We start from the raw sequence: 17051 nt of genomic DNA on the forward strand, positions 1-17051 counted from the left end.
TGTTGGACATAAAAAGACTTCTTTGTCTTTGCTGTCTCATGTTGGAGTCAGTCACGGACCAAAATCCCTGCTACAACCATCCATCTTGAGTTGCAGCCCAGCACGACCTAAGCAGCTGATCACCAAGCCCTTCAGCATGCAGCAACTCTACCCCTCGCTCTTCAATAATTTTTATAAAAATTTCCTTCGCTCACCTATCACTATTTATCGTATTAATAAAAGTATTTATACAAAAATATAACTCTTTAATTATTTTGTAACTTCATAAAAGATTCTTGCAGCGGTTGTTTCATTGTCACAAATCAAGCCCTTTTGCGTTATTGCGTAGGAGCAAAGCATTATTAAAATCCAGTCCTTGGCCACATTAATCTTTTCAAATAGATTATTGGACTAGTGTAAACGTGTCATTCTTCCATTCGCTAAATCGGCTGTACCGTGATTTTAATATTACATAAACACGGAATTTTAGGACGTCATCCGGTCGTAAAGATATTATTACAACGGCCTTACTTTATCCCGGTTAGGCTTTTTTGGACAGCGATCATCTCTCTTTAACCCGGAGCTTTCACTCGCGTCGTCTCTCTCTAATTCATTCCTTCGTCTTTCCTCCGTCGGCTGCGGAAAATCTAAAAGAATCCTCTCAAATCCCTCATCTTTCCTCTTTCATATTATTTGTGTTCCTCTTTCTGATGAGAGCAGGGTTTCTCGCTGGACGATGGGATCCTCCGCCGCAGGCCCTGCAATCTCCGATATCCGTTCCTCCGCCTCCCAAAGATACGGAGCCCTAAGCCTCCACCGTCTCCTCCTGCTCCTCCTCCTCTTAATCCTTCCCGTCATCTAATCTCTGGGTTAGATCCAGTGCTCTTCTCTCGCCCCATGGTCAAGGACCCACTCGGATGCCTTGTGGAGCAATCGGGGGTCGGTTAGCGGCGTCCGCGATCTCATCTACTGCTGCTGGTTTTCGTTGTGATTGGGTTTCGGTATGATAGATTAGGATTTGTGGCTTCTGCTTGCCTTGTGTTCGATCTTTTGCTTCAGTTGTGTGTTTGTATATATATATAACACCATCGCCATCCCTTCCTGGAGAATTTTTGGTCTCTCAGGAAGGTGCTGGTTTCTTGTCCCTTTGGTATTTTTTCCGGTGGACAATCGAGTGCTTGTTATCGACCTCTGTAATATTTTGACTTTTTTTTTAACCGATAGATCTTTGGTAGAAAGGAGAGATTTTTATTGGGAAGGCAGGGGAACTGCTGGATTTTTTTTGCGAGTGCGAGCAGTTCCAGCCGATGGGGATAGCCGATCACCCACTTCTTGATCTGATGCAAAAGGTCAAGTCTTGGATCTTCGGCCCGTCGGGCAGTGCCTCCGAATCGTTGATGCAGGGCTGCGGCGACCACCTGATGTGTTATGAGTGCCGGGCGGGGTTTGGGGGGCCCGTTCACGGGCACCGGTGCCGGAGCTGCTGGCGGATGTTCTGCCGGAAGTGCATGCAGAGTGGGGGCGGCAGTGGCTCGAGGGTGGAGCAGCAGTCCAAGTACTGCAAGTTCTGCTTCCGGGCCATTTCTGGGCACGGCGAAGTAGCTGTGGAACGCCGGGGCGAGAAAGTTAGTCCTTGGGTGTCTCCAGAGTGCATCCCTAAGTCGCCTCTGTCTGGATCGACGACTAACAACAAGCTCTTTGCTGGTCTGCCGGAGCGGCGGCAGTTTTCATCGCCACGCATGCTTCGTTGCTCCACCTGCAGGTAATTCTCTCTCCTTTTATATCCATTTCAGATGAGGTTATTCTTTGTTTGGATATTGAGTAATTGGTTTATAATTTGAAAGGAGTGATGCAGAAGAAGTGGTTGATGAATCCGGGAAGCAATTTTTTAGCCCGTTGAGTTCGTTCTCCCATGATGTCTCTGATATAGATACTATTAGTACCAGTACTGGGAATGAGATTTACAGTTTCAAGTCGATAACTCCGAGTCCCTTAGACAGCCCTAGTAGGGCAGTTGAGCAAGAGGATGTGAGCCCTATGTCAAGAAAGATTGGTCTTTTCGATCAAGACTCTCCAGGTTACTTGCGAAAACTTGGAGGGGAGTCTGAGGATTTACTAGAACATGGTAATAGATGCACATATGACAACCTTTCGATTTACCAGAATCAAGAAAGCCAGAAGGCTCAACAGCCCTTGGATTTTGAGAATAATTGGGATATTTGGCATCCTCCCCCACCTGAAGACGAGGGGGATGATGTGGAGGCTGGTTTTTTTGAGTATGATGATGAAGATGATGAGGTTGGCGACTCAGGCAAGCTATTCACAACTAGTAGCTTCAGTAGTGATGTGTTTCGGATAAAGGAGAAGTCTAATGAAGCCCAGAAAGAGCTTCTAAGGAATGCTGTGCACGGACATTTCAGGGCTCTTGTGTCTCAACTACTGAAAGGGGAAGGTGTTCATGTTGCGAGTGAGAATGGTGGGGAGGGCTGGCTGGAAGTGGTTTCCTCACTGGCATGCCAAGCTGCTAATTTCGTGAAACCAAATATTAGCAAAGGTGACAGCATGGATCCTGGTGATTATGTCAAGGTCAAGTGTATAGCATCGGGAAGGCCAATGGATAGGTATGCATTATGGTGATTTATAATTTATTGAAGAATTTGTTATCATTTTGTTACTTTTTGTTTTGGGAAACTAATGGGAGGTTATTCTATTTGCAGCACCCTTATTAAAGGGGTAGCTTGTACTAAGAATATAAAACATAAACGCATGGTCTCACAACACAAAAACCCTAGGTTGCTTCTTTTGGGAGGAGCACTGGAGTACCAGAAAGTTCCAAATAAGTTGGCATCAATAAATACTGTACTCGAACAGGTTATAACCTGACCTTTTTTGTATTTTCATCTGTACTCTTATCTAGTTCAGGCTCTAAAGTTCCCACTGCACAGGAAATTGATCACCTGAAAATGGCTGTTGGAAAGATAGAGGCTCATCGACCGAATGTGCTTCTAGTTGAAAAAAGCGTCTCGTCATATGCTCAAGAATATCTTTTGGCAAAAGAGATATCGTTGGTGTTGAATGTCAAGAGGCCACTTTTGGAGAGAATATCACGGTGTACTGGTGCTCAGATTGTTCAATCCATTGATAATCTTGCTTCAGCTAGGTTAGGACACTGTGAAATGTTCCGGATAGAGAAAGTTTCCGAAGAATGTTCATCTGCCAACTATCCAAACAAGAAGTCTGTTAAAACTTTGATGTTCTTTGAAGGTTGTCCAAGGCGGTTAGGGTGCACGGTAACCATCAATTGCTCATGTGTTGCCATTCCTATGCTTGAAAACTTATCATTTGCTATATTCAGCTAGCGTTATTCCCAAAGTTCGCCATCTCGGTACTGAACCTTTTATCGGTACCATACTATTACTGTGTCGGTACGTCCGGGAGGCCAGTTTGGTGTAGGACACTCGATATGCATTGCATATCGTGTACTGGTTCGGTACCTGTATGGTATGGTATGGTCGGTATGCACTGATACCGACAAATCTTCTTATGCCTCTTTAATTTTTTTTTTTTTTAACAGTTGATGCAAGTATAGATATATCTCGTGACAATGAGATGTTTTTATTGTTGAGAACCACAAGGTTTTTATGCTTTTACCAACATGAGTTATTTGATGATGTTATAGTTTTATAATAATTGTAACCTTTATTTATTGTTCTAATCTAAGTGATGATATGTCTTAGAGCCTATTCCATGGGTGATTATTCTCGTCTAAAATTGGGGCATGAAATCTAAATGTTTTTTAAACTTTACATCATAGAAGGTGATTTGAAACAGGTTAGTATATAAATCTAGTCCAAAACCATAAAGATAACAAGTCTAATTTGGCTATAGTTGAACATCTAATGAGTAGTTTGTTACTATATTTTTATGATACTTTGGATCACTAAATTAGGCTGTAGCGTGCTTTGGGCTAATAGCCTAAACATACTTAGTTGCTTTTATGTCTTTTGTAATGTTTTTATTTTTAGCTAATCTAAGAGTGTTTGGAACAAACATCTGAACTTACAACTAAGTCTAGCGTCTGAGCCTCTGAATACAAGAGAACATAACTCACCCCTCCAAGAAGATGAACAGATATATGAATCTGTATTCCAACTAAAAGCAAAGAAAGATCAATAATAGCGTGGCTAAACAGATAGTGGGGAAGATTTAGATTTATAACAGCTTGAAGTTAACACCTCCATCATGCTGACTGTATTGAGTGTCCATGGTCTAGGTTACCGAACATCTCTATCGTTGGTATTTCCTATGAAGGTCATTCACTTTTGGAAGGAAAGCATCACTTTCCACATTCAGGTGCTACCAAACTGCTGATGCATCCATTCTCTTTTGCTCTTTTGGATATCTTGCCTTGTATCTTTGAAACAAAAACCTTTTTACATTTTAGGTGAGGATGAAGGTGCCATGCCTCCAAAACCAAGGCAAACCATTTTTTCCAGAGATATTATTAGAATACAAGCAAACATTACACTTCCATCATCTAAACAGTCTATTGCAAATGGACATGCCTTGTACTATTGATGTAAATTATGTAACTGGCACGGTAAATATGATGGATATGACTGCTGAATGGATGCATTTGAAATTTGAATTGATTTTTTTTTTAAAAGTTTCTACCTGTTTGGGAAGAATGAAAATAGGTGAAAACAAACTTGTCTGGGTATACCTATCTTAAAACATTTAGATACAGCCATTTGGATTCTGTCTTCGGGATCAACCAAAAAGCTGCATAAACTGTGTATCCATTTTTTTGGTGAGAGTTGGAGCCAGTGAATTATTTTCTCTAAATCATTTGGAATATTTTTTTTTTTTTTTTACTTTATATGTTTACCAAGTGCTAATTGTTATAACTCGATAAAACATTTAGAATCATTGTTTTAGGAATATGTTCATGTATAATATATTAGCAGATTTATTCATATAACTTTTGGAGTCATACCTGATTATAGCTGACACTTTTATGATTTTGGTAATAATGGCTTTTTTGGTGCCATGTTTCATGTTTTTTTTTTTCATATACCTCTTGGTCACATGCCTAGTTATATATTATCTTGCTCTCGAATATCAGAATTTCTAAATAAAACTATACATTATTTATTCCTGGTTTTAGTCCATAAGCACAACATTAATGTTAACCTATCTACTTGCAGTATGATCCAATAGCCTTATTTTAGAACGGTGAACAGGTATCTTATTGTCTAAAAACCTCACATCCTAAACTTGAGCTAAGAAACTTTGAGTTGCATAAGCTCAGATCTATTACGTTTCCCATTGCTTTCACCATAACTCATCATTTGGCTTCATATTAGAATTAACACCAAGTCTACATATGTTGTCTAGTCTCCATACTCTAGGAGTCAACTGGCCTTATACATCAAACTTCTTTCCTTTATATGGCATCTTCATAAAAATACTATTATACCATAGTCTGAACTCTCATAATAACTAAAAGCTGTTTAATGTGTGACATGTTATTTTATCATTAAATTAGTATTCTGCAGGTTTTGGCCATATCCCTCATCAACTTATGTTATTTTTATGTAGGTTCTTTTAAGGGGTACATGTCTTGAGGAATTAAAGAAAGTTAAACATGTTGTTCAATTTGCAAGCTTTGCAGCTTATCAACTATCACTTGAGACCTCATTCCTTGCAGATGAGGGTGCAACACTCCCTAAAATTCCTTTGAAACCACCATTTACTATGACACAGAAGCCTATGAATGCTGATGCCTTTGTTTCAATGGCATCAACTTCAGCTATATCTGATATTTCCGAAACAAGTGCAGACAAGTATCAAGGAGTTGGGTCAGGAATTAAGCTTGGTACAGAGTGCCTTCCTCCATTCTCAAATGATTTGTCTTTAGAAAAGAAATGTGTGGAAATTAGATCTGAGCAAAAAGAATGCAAATTATCATCTGACTATCTAAATTCTGGTATTTTCCTAGGCTCGTCTTCAACTTATACTCAAAATCATAGGGATTTTACAGTTGAATCAACTCCAGATATTTCTACTTGTGGTGCTAAGGGTTCAATATCTGCATTCCAATGCAAAGCACCAGGTGGCTCTTCACATTTTCCAACTGATGCTGGAATTCATCAAGGTGAAATGTTTGAGAAATCAGTTATAGAAAGAAGCAACTTAGCGAATCATAAGAATCTAAAATCTGATGATGAATATAAAAGAACATACGTAGATGGTGAGGTTCCGACAGAGTACTTGTCAACTGCAGAAAATCACCAAAGCATCTTGGTTTCCTTATCAAGCACTTGCATCTTAAAAGGTACAGTGTGCGAACGCTCTCAGCTCTTCCGTATCAAATTCTATGGTAGTTTTGATAAGCCACTTGGAAGATATCTCCGTGATGACTTGTTTGACCAGGTAAATTCATGTCTTAACGAACTATGTATAATTTTGAGCCATTGATCTATTATCCTTTTTAAGATAAAATGTTTTTCCTCTTGCAATCAGACATCTTGCTGTCATGTATGTAAAGAACCAGCCGAAGCCCATGTTCGGTGTTATACTCACCAGCAGGGTAGTCTTTCAATTTGTGTTAGGCAGCTTCCTTCGGTGAAATTACCTGGAGACCAAGATGGAAGGATATGGATGTGGCACCGATGCCTCAAGTGTGAACTTAAGGATGGAGTACCGCCTGCTGCACATAGAGTAGTCATGTCTGATGCTGCTTGGGGGCTTTCATTTGGAAAATTCTTGGAGCTCAGTTTTTCAAATCATGTAACTGCTAACCGTATTGCAAGCTGTGGCCATTCTCTCCAGAGAGACTGCCTTCGGTTTTATGGGTATGTGGTCATGATATGTGACAAATAACTATTTTATGAAAAGCTGCTCAATTTTAGCCTTCAAGTGCAATTCATTCATTATTTTCTTTTGGCAGGTTTGGGAGCATGGTTGCATTCTTTCGCTATTCCCCTGTAGATATTCTGTCTGTTAACTTGCCACCCTCAACTCTGGATTTCGCGTGCCAGATTCAGCAAGAGTTGGCAAGAAAAGAGGGAGCTAAGGTATGCTGTTAAACTTCTTCCATATATTATGTTCATGCCATTCAGGCATTATTGTACTATTAATATATTGTGCGATTACTTTATAGATATGCAATATGGTGGAATTATTGCACGGGGAAGTGTATGACATGCTTCAAGGAATTGAAAGAAAGATCACAATATCTGAGCATGAACCCTCGAAGGAAAGCATACATAAGCACATAACTGAGTTGAAGAATTTACTTAAAGTGGAAAGAAATGAGTATGAAGTAAGTTTCATTAGAAGTAAATACTTTCTGCTTTTCATTTTTTTAATCTGGTGATTGAATCTTCTGATAGAGCACTTTTAAGTTCAACTCTGAATAATGACAAAGAGGTTTCTTATTGTCTTTCTTACACGATTACAGGTTTTGTTGCAAGCAGTTAAAACAGAGAATATTCAACTGTTCAATGCATCTGTTGATATTTTGGAGCTCAATCGTTTGAGACGTAGCCTTCTACTTAATGCATACATGTGGGATCGTCAACTCTATTTGTTGGACTCATTGTCTAAAGCTGAAAGTTATCCTGCCAAGGTTGATCCAAAACTTCCAGACATGTTCTCTCTCACCAAGCTGAAAGAATGGAGGGCTGAATTATTTTCTAAAGATGGGCAGCTTGGGAACTCATCTGAAAAAATCACCACAAAGCCGTTGGCCTCGTTAGGAACTCCAAGGAAATCCATGTTGTCAAAGCAGCATGAGGAGTTAAGCCTGCAGGTTTTGGAGTGTAATTCAAGCAATATGGTTGAAATAGACCTTTCAGTTGAGTCTATTGAGGGTTATGAGGGCCCAGCAAGTCTTAATTTTTTCTCTGGTCAGTGTAATGGATACGATGAGAGAAAGGTAGTTGCTGAAGCTAGCATTGCCGCTTCATCCGTGGAGAACTTGCATTCACCTTCCTCTAATCTATCTGATCAAATAGATTTAGCATGGACTGGTTCAGGGCAGTTAGTGAAAGATCCACCCAAAGGTGGTGGCGCAAAAGCTGATTCAGTTGGATCTCCAAGTCTGTTGGATAATTCATGCTATAAGAAGGTAATGTCCCCAGTCAGGGTTTATTCATTTGATTCTGCTCTAAAATTCAGAGACAGAGTATATGGTGGATTGTCTCCTTCATCATTGCAATTGACTTCATTTAGATCAGCTGATGTTGCCGGAGATTTTGTGAGCACGTTTAAAGATCCGATTCTGAACATGAGAAGAGCCTATTCTCAAAGGTCTCGCAGGGATATACAGAGATTAAATACTCTTCTTAGTCAGACACCCATATACATCTCATCAGCATCTCATATGGTGAGTGATGGGGCTCACTTGCTTCTTTCTCAAACAGGTCTTAGTGATATAGTTGTTGCAGTCTATGACGATGAACCCACGAGCATAATATCCTATGCCTTGACTTCCCAAGAGTATGCTGACTTCATAACATCCAGATTGGATCAGCGCAAGGAGTTGAAGGGGAAGGACAAAATCAGCAGTCTTCGGAATCAAATGAGGAACCATACAGCAGCTATGAATTTTGCAGGTCAAGAATCTGTTGCCCAATACCAGTTGAATGATATCCAGTCTTGGTGCTACGGATCTGACGAAGCTCAACTCTCACGAGAGAAGCTTTCAGATCCCAAGGAATCCCATTTCAGAATTTATTTTGGTGATGAGTCTTCGTTTCCTGCAGACAAGGCAAAATATTCTGTAACATGTTATTTTGCAAGACAGTTTGATGCACTTAGGAAGAAATGCTGCCCAAATGAATTGGATTATATACGTTCCCTAAGCCGCTGTAAGAGATGGAGAGCGCAAGGTGGTAAAAGCAATGTGTATTTTGCCAAGTCATTGGATGATAGATTTATCATAAAGCAAGTCACAAAAACAGAGTTAGATTCTTTTGAAGACTTTGCTCCTGAATACTTCAAGTATTTGACCGAGTCAATAACTTCTGGAAGCCCCACTTGCCTAGCAAAAATCCTTGGTATTTATCAGGTTGTTCATCTACGACTATAAAGATTTTACTTTACATATTTGAATGAGTTAAATAGAATGAAACACATCACTCTTATGTTTTATCTCTTTATCTTAGGTGACTGTCAAACACTTGAAAGGTGGCCGGGAAGTAAGGATGGATATAATGGTGATGGAGAATCTCTTCTTTAGGAGGAATATATCAAGAGTTTATGATCTCAAAGGCTCATTGCGTTCCCGTTATAACCCTGATACTTCAGGAAACAACAGAGTTTTATTAGATCTGAATTTGTTAGAGACGCTCCGCACAAAGCCCATTTTTTTAGGAAGCAAGGCAAAGAGAAGATTGGAACGGGCTGTATGGAATGACACCTTTTTTCTTGCGGTATGGACTCTTATCTATGAATGCCATCTTTGATTATGGATGGAAGTTTTACCTTTAAAAAGTTGTACTTGATTTCTAAACAATCCATCCTTTTCTTTTTCTTTTTTGGAGCTTTCCTCAAGTTATATTTTGCATGCTTCATGTAAACTCTGACAAGATGGATAAATGGTTCACCTTTCTCTTGAGATCATCAAGACTGATTCTCACCCAGAATAATGCCAATGAAAACCTGTGCCAGATATTCATTGTTAGTGATATGGATCTGTGATGGTTTACAACTATAATTTCTCTAAAGTCTTAACGGTGCCATAACCATAACCAGCAAGTCTTATTCTTTTGTCAATTGTCCTTCTCTTTCATCTGTTGCAACATGAATTACGTTATATACAAATGGAAACATTCCAATATCCTTCACTTCTACATGAATCAATGCTTACTTTTCACTTTTTTTCGTTTTAAAAATCCCCCCACACATAGTCAAAACCCTCAGGAGTCCAATACTTCTCATACCATTTAAATTGATTTTCCATTTATTTCATTACCTATTTACCTATTTTCTTTTGGTCTACCTTGTTTGGTCACAGAAAGGTTCTCAGCCATATACTATGATATTACAATCTTTGGATTCCTTACTAGACAGTCTTTCCTTAGGAGGGACATAAGATCAAATGGAAAATGCTTATACCTATACCATATTATCGTATCAATTATTCTATTTAGCCGTGTTTACAAGCCAGTTAGTAGGCTTACCGAAAATCAGCTTATATGATGAACTGATGGCTCCAAAAGTTATTTCCTCAAGTGCTTGATACTTGCCAAAATTTCTCTAGGTGCCATGGTTTTGATCCAAGCCTTAGAATCTGTGTGAAATTTAAAGGGTCTATCTCGATCTGTAGATTCTCCAAACTTTTCTCTTGAAATTTGTAGAGCCCTAAGTAAAGCTTCTAAGAATGCATAAAATACTTGACCTGTCTCAGATCGAGCAATGCATCCAACTGCATCCCTCATGGAAAGATATGGTGGTTCACAACTATGTGATTAGCCCACACTGTTCCATACATTAGTCAGTATTATTACATATTTGGGGAGTTGCCTTTGTTTATTCTGAGCCTTTTATTCCCACTAGTTTGCATTCTTAGCCTACTCTAAAAGCATTATCATCTTTTCTTTTCATTATAATGTTTGTCCAAGTCTTCTTAGGCCTTACCTCAGTACCTCCTTTTTTTTCCCTGAACGTCTCACACATAACATAGTTCCTCATGATGCTGTCCTTCGGTCTCTATTGCACATGCTAACGTTATCTCATTCAGTTCTGCATCACTTTAACATCTCCTAACTATATTTGTTTCTTTTTCTCAATGCCGCCTCTGATATTTTCATTTTTACAATGGTTATTGCAATTTTTTGGATCCTTGGACTCTCCTGAGTGTCTGAGATAGTAACATATGCAACATCAACTGGGTTATTGTTATTTTGTAGTGTTTTTCAGGTCTGACCAACAAAAGTTGAATATGCAAAACTTGCATGAATATTTGTTTCCATTGCATCCATTCATATGAATCCTTTATAGCTTTATCAATTCTAACTAAGAAGTCAATTTCTTTATAAAATATCACGAAAATCACATTCCTTTTACCTTAATTTGGTTGAAATTGTCTGTAGAACCTTGATTATCCAAATCTTTCTACTAGGAGCTGAATTTAGTAATAACCTAATTCATGTCATTAATTTATCATGTCAATTGGAAATCTCCTTTATAGTCATTAGTTCATGTATGGAAGTACTTGCAAAAAGTAGCGTAACTCTCAATGGCCCACTTGTTGCTGTTCTTGTTCACCTTTATTGGCTCCTATACAAGTACTTTTTGAGAAACTATACATCAATCTAAACAATGTTTAGACTTTAGAGCCTTCTCTTTGCTCTCAGTCTTCAAACTTATATGAAATAAAATGACATCAGTGACTTGACCTTTTTAATATAGAACCAAATCTCTACCTTTTATTTGCAGTGTTAGTTTAGAACTGGTTAATTTAAGGTTTTATTTTCCTTGGCTTGTATATCGTTAGGGAAGTTGCATTGAAAAAGAAAGAGATGGATAACTGGCTAGAGTGACGCCTTAGCGATGACTAAAATTGCAGCTGTGTTCTAACAGGCTTTAGTTATGGTCCAGATCAGGATACTTTGCAAACTGAGTTAGGTTTCTGTAATTGTTTTCTAATTAGGCTAACTTCCATTTTTTTCCTTGTCATCTATTTTGCAATGCAATATGGATACTTTTTTATTGAGGTCATATCAGGTCTTATATATGGACTGTAGCTCAGTTTGGAGCTTTGGGACATTCTAGTCATTATTGGTATTGCTTCCGGTAAAGCTCATTATTTGGCAAGTCTAGTAATAGAGGGAGCTTGTTTGTTTTTGAAATTTTAACTTAGTAATTATAAGAAAAATCATCATATCTAACGATCTTTCACAGAAATCTGTCTGGTGCCTGTCATCAGCTCTTGTTTTTGAGAGGATAAGATGACACATGATTCTGGTGTCATCCATCTCAAAAATTAGTGGGCATCACATTATGGTCTCACATAGCGATTTTCAGTTAAACTGTTTGGATATGATAGGTATTCTGAGAGGAGGGGAAGAACGAATGCAAATTCTGAAGCCTGATGGCTATAATTTGTAAAATATGATACATTCAGCTAACCATAGTTGACTGAGACAATGCCTCCTAGTTATGGATTTGTTGTCTTTAAGTTTTTTGACTGTTCAAGTAATTGTCACTAGGAATGATGACTTATCTGAACCTTTTGTTGAAGGTAATTTAAGTTACCAAGCATGTTTCAAAAGAAAAAAGATAAACAAGATTTTTCCCCGCATTTGATTGATATTTATGCTTTTGTCGTTTGCTTTTTTTTTTCCTCACTTCTTCCTCTTTGTTATTCCAGTCAGTGGATGTCATGGACTATTCGCTACTGGTCGGCATTGATGAGGATCGAAAGGAACTTGTTATAGGAATCATTGATTTTATGAGGCAGTATACATGGGACAAGCACCTGGAAACCTGGGTAAAGGCCTCAGGCATACTCGGTGGTCCAAAAAATGCATCACCGACCGTCATTTCTCCAACGCAGTACAAGAAACGCTTCAGGAAAGCCATGTCGAATTACTTCCTCACCGTCCCTGACCAGTGGTCCTGATGAGCCCCATTTTTCAGTTAACAGCTATTGGAGGCATCATTTCTACAGATAAAGAGTAGAGTATATACGCGAATCAAGAAATGCAGAGAGATTATATTTTATACCATGCATCTGATTACTTTATTCAATTGTCCCCTTAAATGTCATGTTTTTGGATTTGTAAGATGGGACCAAACTCTCTTGGCATCAAGCATGGGTATATCCATGTCCAGGCAACAAGTTTCTAGAGGTCGATCCCTCTACATTCTTTCATTGACTGTATGTATTGTACATTGCAGTTGCTGAGCAAGCTAAACATTCATTGGCTGAAAGGTGGGGGTCATCGAAAGGGTTTGTCGCTTGATTCGGCATGTTGATTCATGGATTGTCTAATTCTTCATGCTGTCCTTTACATTTCAACAAGTGTAGAATATTACTATTTAGGATGGTGGAAGCAAATTTGTGGATGTTAATTGACATGCAATAAACTCTCTTACTCAGTGATTGCAATTCCTTGATTTTGTTATCAGTTTTGTTTCTTTTTTATCAGGTATGCTATAAAAATTTATATTTAATGACCGGCGGCATAGCTCTTAATTGCCTTAGATGGATCTCTGGATGCTTGAAGGGTTGGACTGTTGCTTTTAGAGGAATAGCACTGTTACCTTTTTTCCATAAAAAAAAAAAAAAAAGAGAAGCACGGGATCCAGGATCCCCAAAAGCTACCTCAAAGGTAGGGCTGGTAATGGACCGGGCTAAGGCCCGCCCGTCATCAATCCAAGCGGGGAATAAGCTAAATAAATGCAGGCTCGGCCTGCTGCATCCTGGAAAGGAAGTTGCATTTGTGTTTAGGTCACGCATGGTCCGGCATAAATTGTTTAATCCCGGCCTAGCCCATAATTGACACATGGTCTTTTTTTTTTTTTTTTTTTTGTAGGTCGGATAGATCTTATATTTTTCGCACGAATGCATCCAATAGAATCAGAAAATAAAAGATGATGTAGGGGGTAGGAAATCTTTCGTAGCTATCCCAAAGATAGCTATTAGAATGCCGAGCAATAAAGGAATACCATGTAGTTCTTTGCCGGCCTAAATATGTCCTACAACAGCGGATGCCCACAGCTCACCCTGACCCTGCATGATCCACCCAAAGGTAGAAATACATTACTAAATAAAAAAAGGAAAAAAAAAGAAGAAGATACTTTTTGATTTCCTTTCTTTGAATTAAAAAGAAAAAGATGGATAAACGTCCCATTTTCTTTTGGGTATAAGATAAACCCTAGGTGTTGGATGCCATCTTTCTTTGCTACGTGCTGCTCATTATATAATAACTGTGGCGGACGGTAGATATGGCAGCCGGTGATGGTGACAGTATGGGGACGGCAGAAGCCACGACATGGGTGGCGGACAGCAAAAGTGGCACTGCTAGAATGGACGGCGAAGGCAGCAACAATGATCATAGAGAAGGCAACAGTGGCTGTAGTGGACGGCTATGGTGGTAACATTGGTGGATATAGATGACAGCGTTGGTGGTGACGGCCTTGGCATATAGCTGATAGTGGGTGGTGGCATGAGTGCAGCAATGGAGAGATGAGAGAGAGGGAAAGGATAGGAATGTGTGAAAAAGTTTGGGGCTCAATTTCAATTTTAAGGGCTGGTGGGCCGGGTAGAGGCTCGCCCACATCAAAGAAAGCAAACCATAACACTAAGCCTGGTCTGACCTTGGCTAGCAGTAGTTGGCCGGGTTCCATTAGCAGCCCTACTCTAAGATAGTACGTATGATACAAACCATTAGGAATAAAAATTGGGCATGGTTTTTAAATTTTCAGTACATACCTATTTCTACCAAGATTAATACTATTCTTAGTCTTGGATAAGTCTGGATAGCCATGAGTGAATGAATAAACCGAAAGAATTAGAATGAAAGATAGTTGCTTTTAATTACTAGTTCACTCCAGCGAAAGCTTTGAGAATCATGCACGATTGGCGATAGCAGAGAAGACTAAGGGGAACACGACAGCGGGTGGTGCTGCAGCGGGGGGTGGCGCTGCGGCGGGCTGTAACCGGGTTCCTTCGGCTAGGGGGAAGGAGTTGGTTGGTCGAGCGAGGCCCGGAGGCTGGGCGACGTACCCCATCTCGGAGTCCGAGGTGGAGAAGCTCCGATGGCTCTTCACTACAATCCTCGAGCTACCGGAGGAGCCGATCGAGGCCTCTCGGAGAGAGTGGGAGGATCGTGCGGTGGTGGTTCGCAGTCTGGGATGCCGGGTGCTGGCAGAGTGGGTAGCTCGCGATGTTGCCCTCCTGGGGAAAACGGAAAGTGAGGTGCAAGCGGTGCCCCTTATTGATGACCACCTCTCCCTGTGCTTCAAATCAGTGGTCGACCGAGATCGCATGGTGACCGACAGACCATGGATGGTGGCGGGCCAGTTGCTGGCCATAGAGCCCTGGGATCTGGACTTCGTGCTTGGACCGGACGTAGTGAAGACAACGGTGGTTTGGATCCGGCTGCCTTGGCTCTCAGTAGAGTACTGGTCGAGCAAGATGATACTCTGAATTGCGACAGTGGAGGACTGACTGCTCGCCGTCGACGGGACCACAAAGCTATAGAAGGTCATGAGATTCGCCAGGGTGAAAGTGGCAATCGATGCTATGACACTGCTGCTGCTCGGTGTCTAGATTCGAGGGAAAGGGTGCTCTGCAGCCTTTTGTCTTTGAAAATGTTCTAGATTTCTGTTATGGCTGCAGGAGGATCGGACACACGAAGTTGAGTTATCGTCCTCGAGGCCGCAGTCCCACTCAGCCGCCTGAGCTCCCTTGGCTCTTCTCCAGACTCGGACGATTGGCAAAAGCCCGCAAAGGTGGCTCGGCAACGTTCCCCGGCTTGGGACCAAGCGGCTGGCGAGGGTGGCAATTTGGGCTCTGGGTCCGGATCGGTGCTAGGTGGTGGCCGTGTTGGATCGAGGTTTGACTTGTTATCTGAACTAGGTGACTCAGTAGGAGAAGCGGAGGGCGATGGGCCGACTAGGGAGTGGGCTAGCCTAGAGGTCCAGATGATAGACGTGGGCTAGGGCCTGTCCCACAAACAGCCTAGAAGCCCGGCGTCCAACTCCACGGATGTAGGTCTGGGCTAGGCTGGTTTGGGCCGGCCCCATAGTTCAGGTTGGGCCACCAGCCTTGTGGCGTTGGGTGAGCTTGCGAAAACTGAGCGCCCGACCAGGCCCAACTTGGGCCCGGGGTCGGGTCAGGAGGTGCGGGAGCCAGAGGCTTTCCCGGTCGTTGCTTCTCTGGTGCCACCGCCAGTGAGGGTGGCTGCACTCGTACCCTCCCTTAGCTTCGCTGGGGGCGTTGAGCGTGAGGGTCCCCGAGGTGGCTTCGGGAGTGGCGGCGCGAGGCCACGATGCTCCAAATGACATGGTCGCAGGACTTCAGAATTTCGGTCCAGATGGGGCGATGGCCAGGATGTCAGGCGATGGTGGTGGACCGACGGCCGGTGGGCCGGCACCCCACACCGCTGGGGAGGCTTTGGATCACCAATCAACAGTGAGATTGGTGAAGGCATCAGATATGGGGGGTTGTTCTGATGGTGGGCTGGCCCAAGTTGTGAAGGATGGTTATGAGGCCCACTACATCAAGGGGCGGGCCCCTAGTCTATGGAGCAGAGGGGAGCCAGTGGCGTTGGGAGTTGCTGCAAGTCCGGAGGGGCGATGGGAGTTTTGAGGAGCTGATCCAGGCAGGGGTGATGGGAGTCAGTGCTCCGACTAGTAGTACGATATGAACTAAAGATTCTTGCCTAGAACTACAAGGGGGCAGCCAAGCCTTTCTTCAACACTGCCTTTAGGAGATTGGTCCAAGTGAATGACCCTGATATCTACTTTTTGTGTGAGACGCGACTCTTTGGTGGTGGCCTATGTCGAGTACAAAACCACCTAGCAGTTACTTGGGAGTCATTTGTAGTGGAGTCTCAAGGGCAGTCTGTGAAAGAGTAGATGCCCTACAAGCCAATCGCAATATGTATTGCGAAAGGTTTTTTCTTTTGATTTGTCCAAATCATGTACATGACATTTAAATATGAATAAAGGTGTTATGTTTTATCATATGCTGTTGATTATATTTATGATAAACTCCTTAGATTAGGGCAATGGTTTTAAGACTATGATGAGATCATACTAGTGAGACTTAAAATCCTAAAATCCTAATCTTAAATATTCCCAGTCATTGGTACATTGAGTCGGGGATCAATGATTACCGGAAAGACTGGCATGTCTTATGTATGCTCGATGCAGAGGATGATTGATCTCACAATCATTTGTGTGGAGACACTAATACAAAGATGTGGGTGCTCATTAGAGGAATGAGTTCACTAAATTGACCTACAAAGAGAAATCTTATGAAGTTTTACTTACATGTCAAAAGATGATTCTCTTAGTGGGAGTTGTGCAACTGATCCTATGACCTGAGA

At 41.2% G+C, this 17051-nt stretch overlaps 1 protein-coding gene across 2 annotated transcripts; it reads left to right on the forward strand.

Moving 5' to 3' along the window:
* Positions 1–521: 521 nt before the first annotated feature.
* LOC103715042 (putative 1-phosphatidylinositol-3-phosphate 5-kinase FAB1C) lies at positions 522–13105 on the forward strand. 2 transcript variants are annotated; one of them, XM_008802549.6, is made up of 12 exons: positions 522–1741; positions 1824–2600; positions 2697–2850; positions 2925–3269; positions 5581–5857; positions 5981–6414; positions 6505–6836; positions 6932–7058; positions 7145–7306; positions 7445–9055; positions 9153–9419; positions 12362–13105. In XM_008802549.6, exons 1-12 carry the CDS (start codon positions 1287–1289, stop codon positions 12611–12613), a joined length of 5193 nt encoding a protein of 1730 aa, XP_008800771.3. In that variant the 5' UTR covers positions 522–1286; the 3' UTR covers positions 12614–13105. The 2 variants fall into 2 exon arrangements, with proteins under 2 accessions (XP_008800771.3, XP_008800769.3); XM_008802547.6 differs by having other exon boundaries at positions 523–1741; positions 5581–6414.
* The last annotated feature ends 3946 nt before the right edge of the window (positions 13106–17051 follow it).

Source organism: Phoenix dactylifera, chromosome 18 (assembly GCF_051530095.1).
Source record: "Phoenix dactylifera cultivar Ajwa chromosome 18, Ajwa_hap1_PhDact_Kaust_v1.1, whole genome shotgun sequence".
Classification (NCBI taxonomy): Eukaryota; Viridiplantae; Streptophyta; class Magnoliopsida; order Arecales; family Arecaceae; genus Phoenix; species Phoenix dactylifera.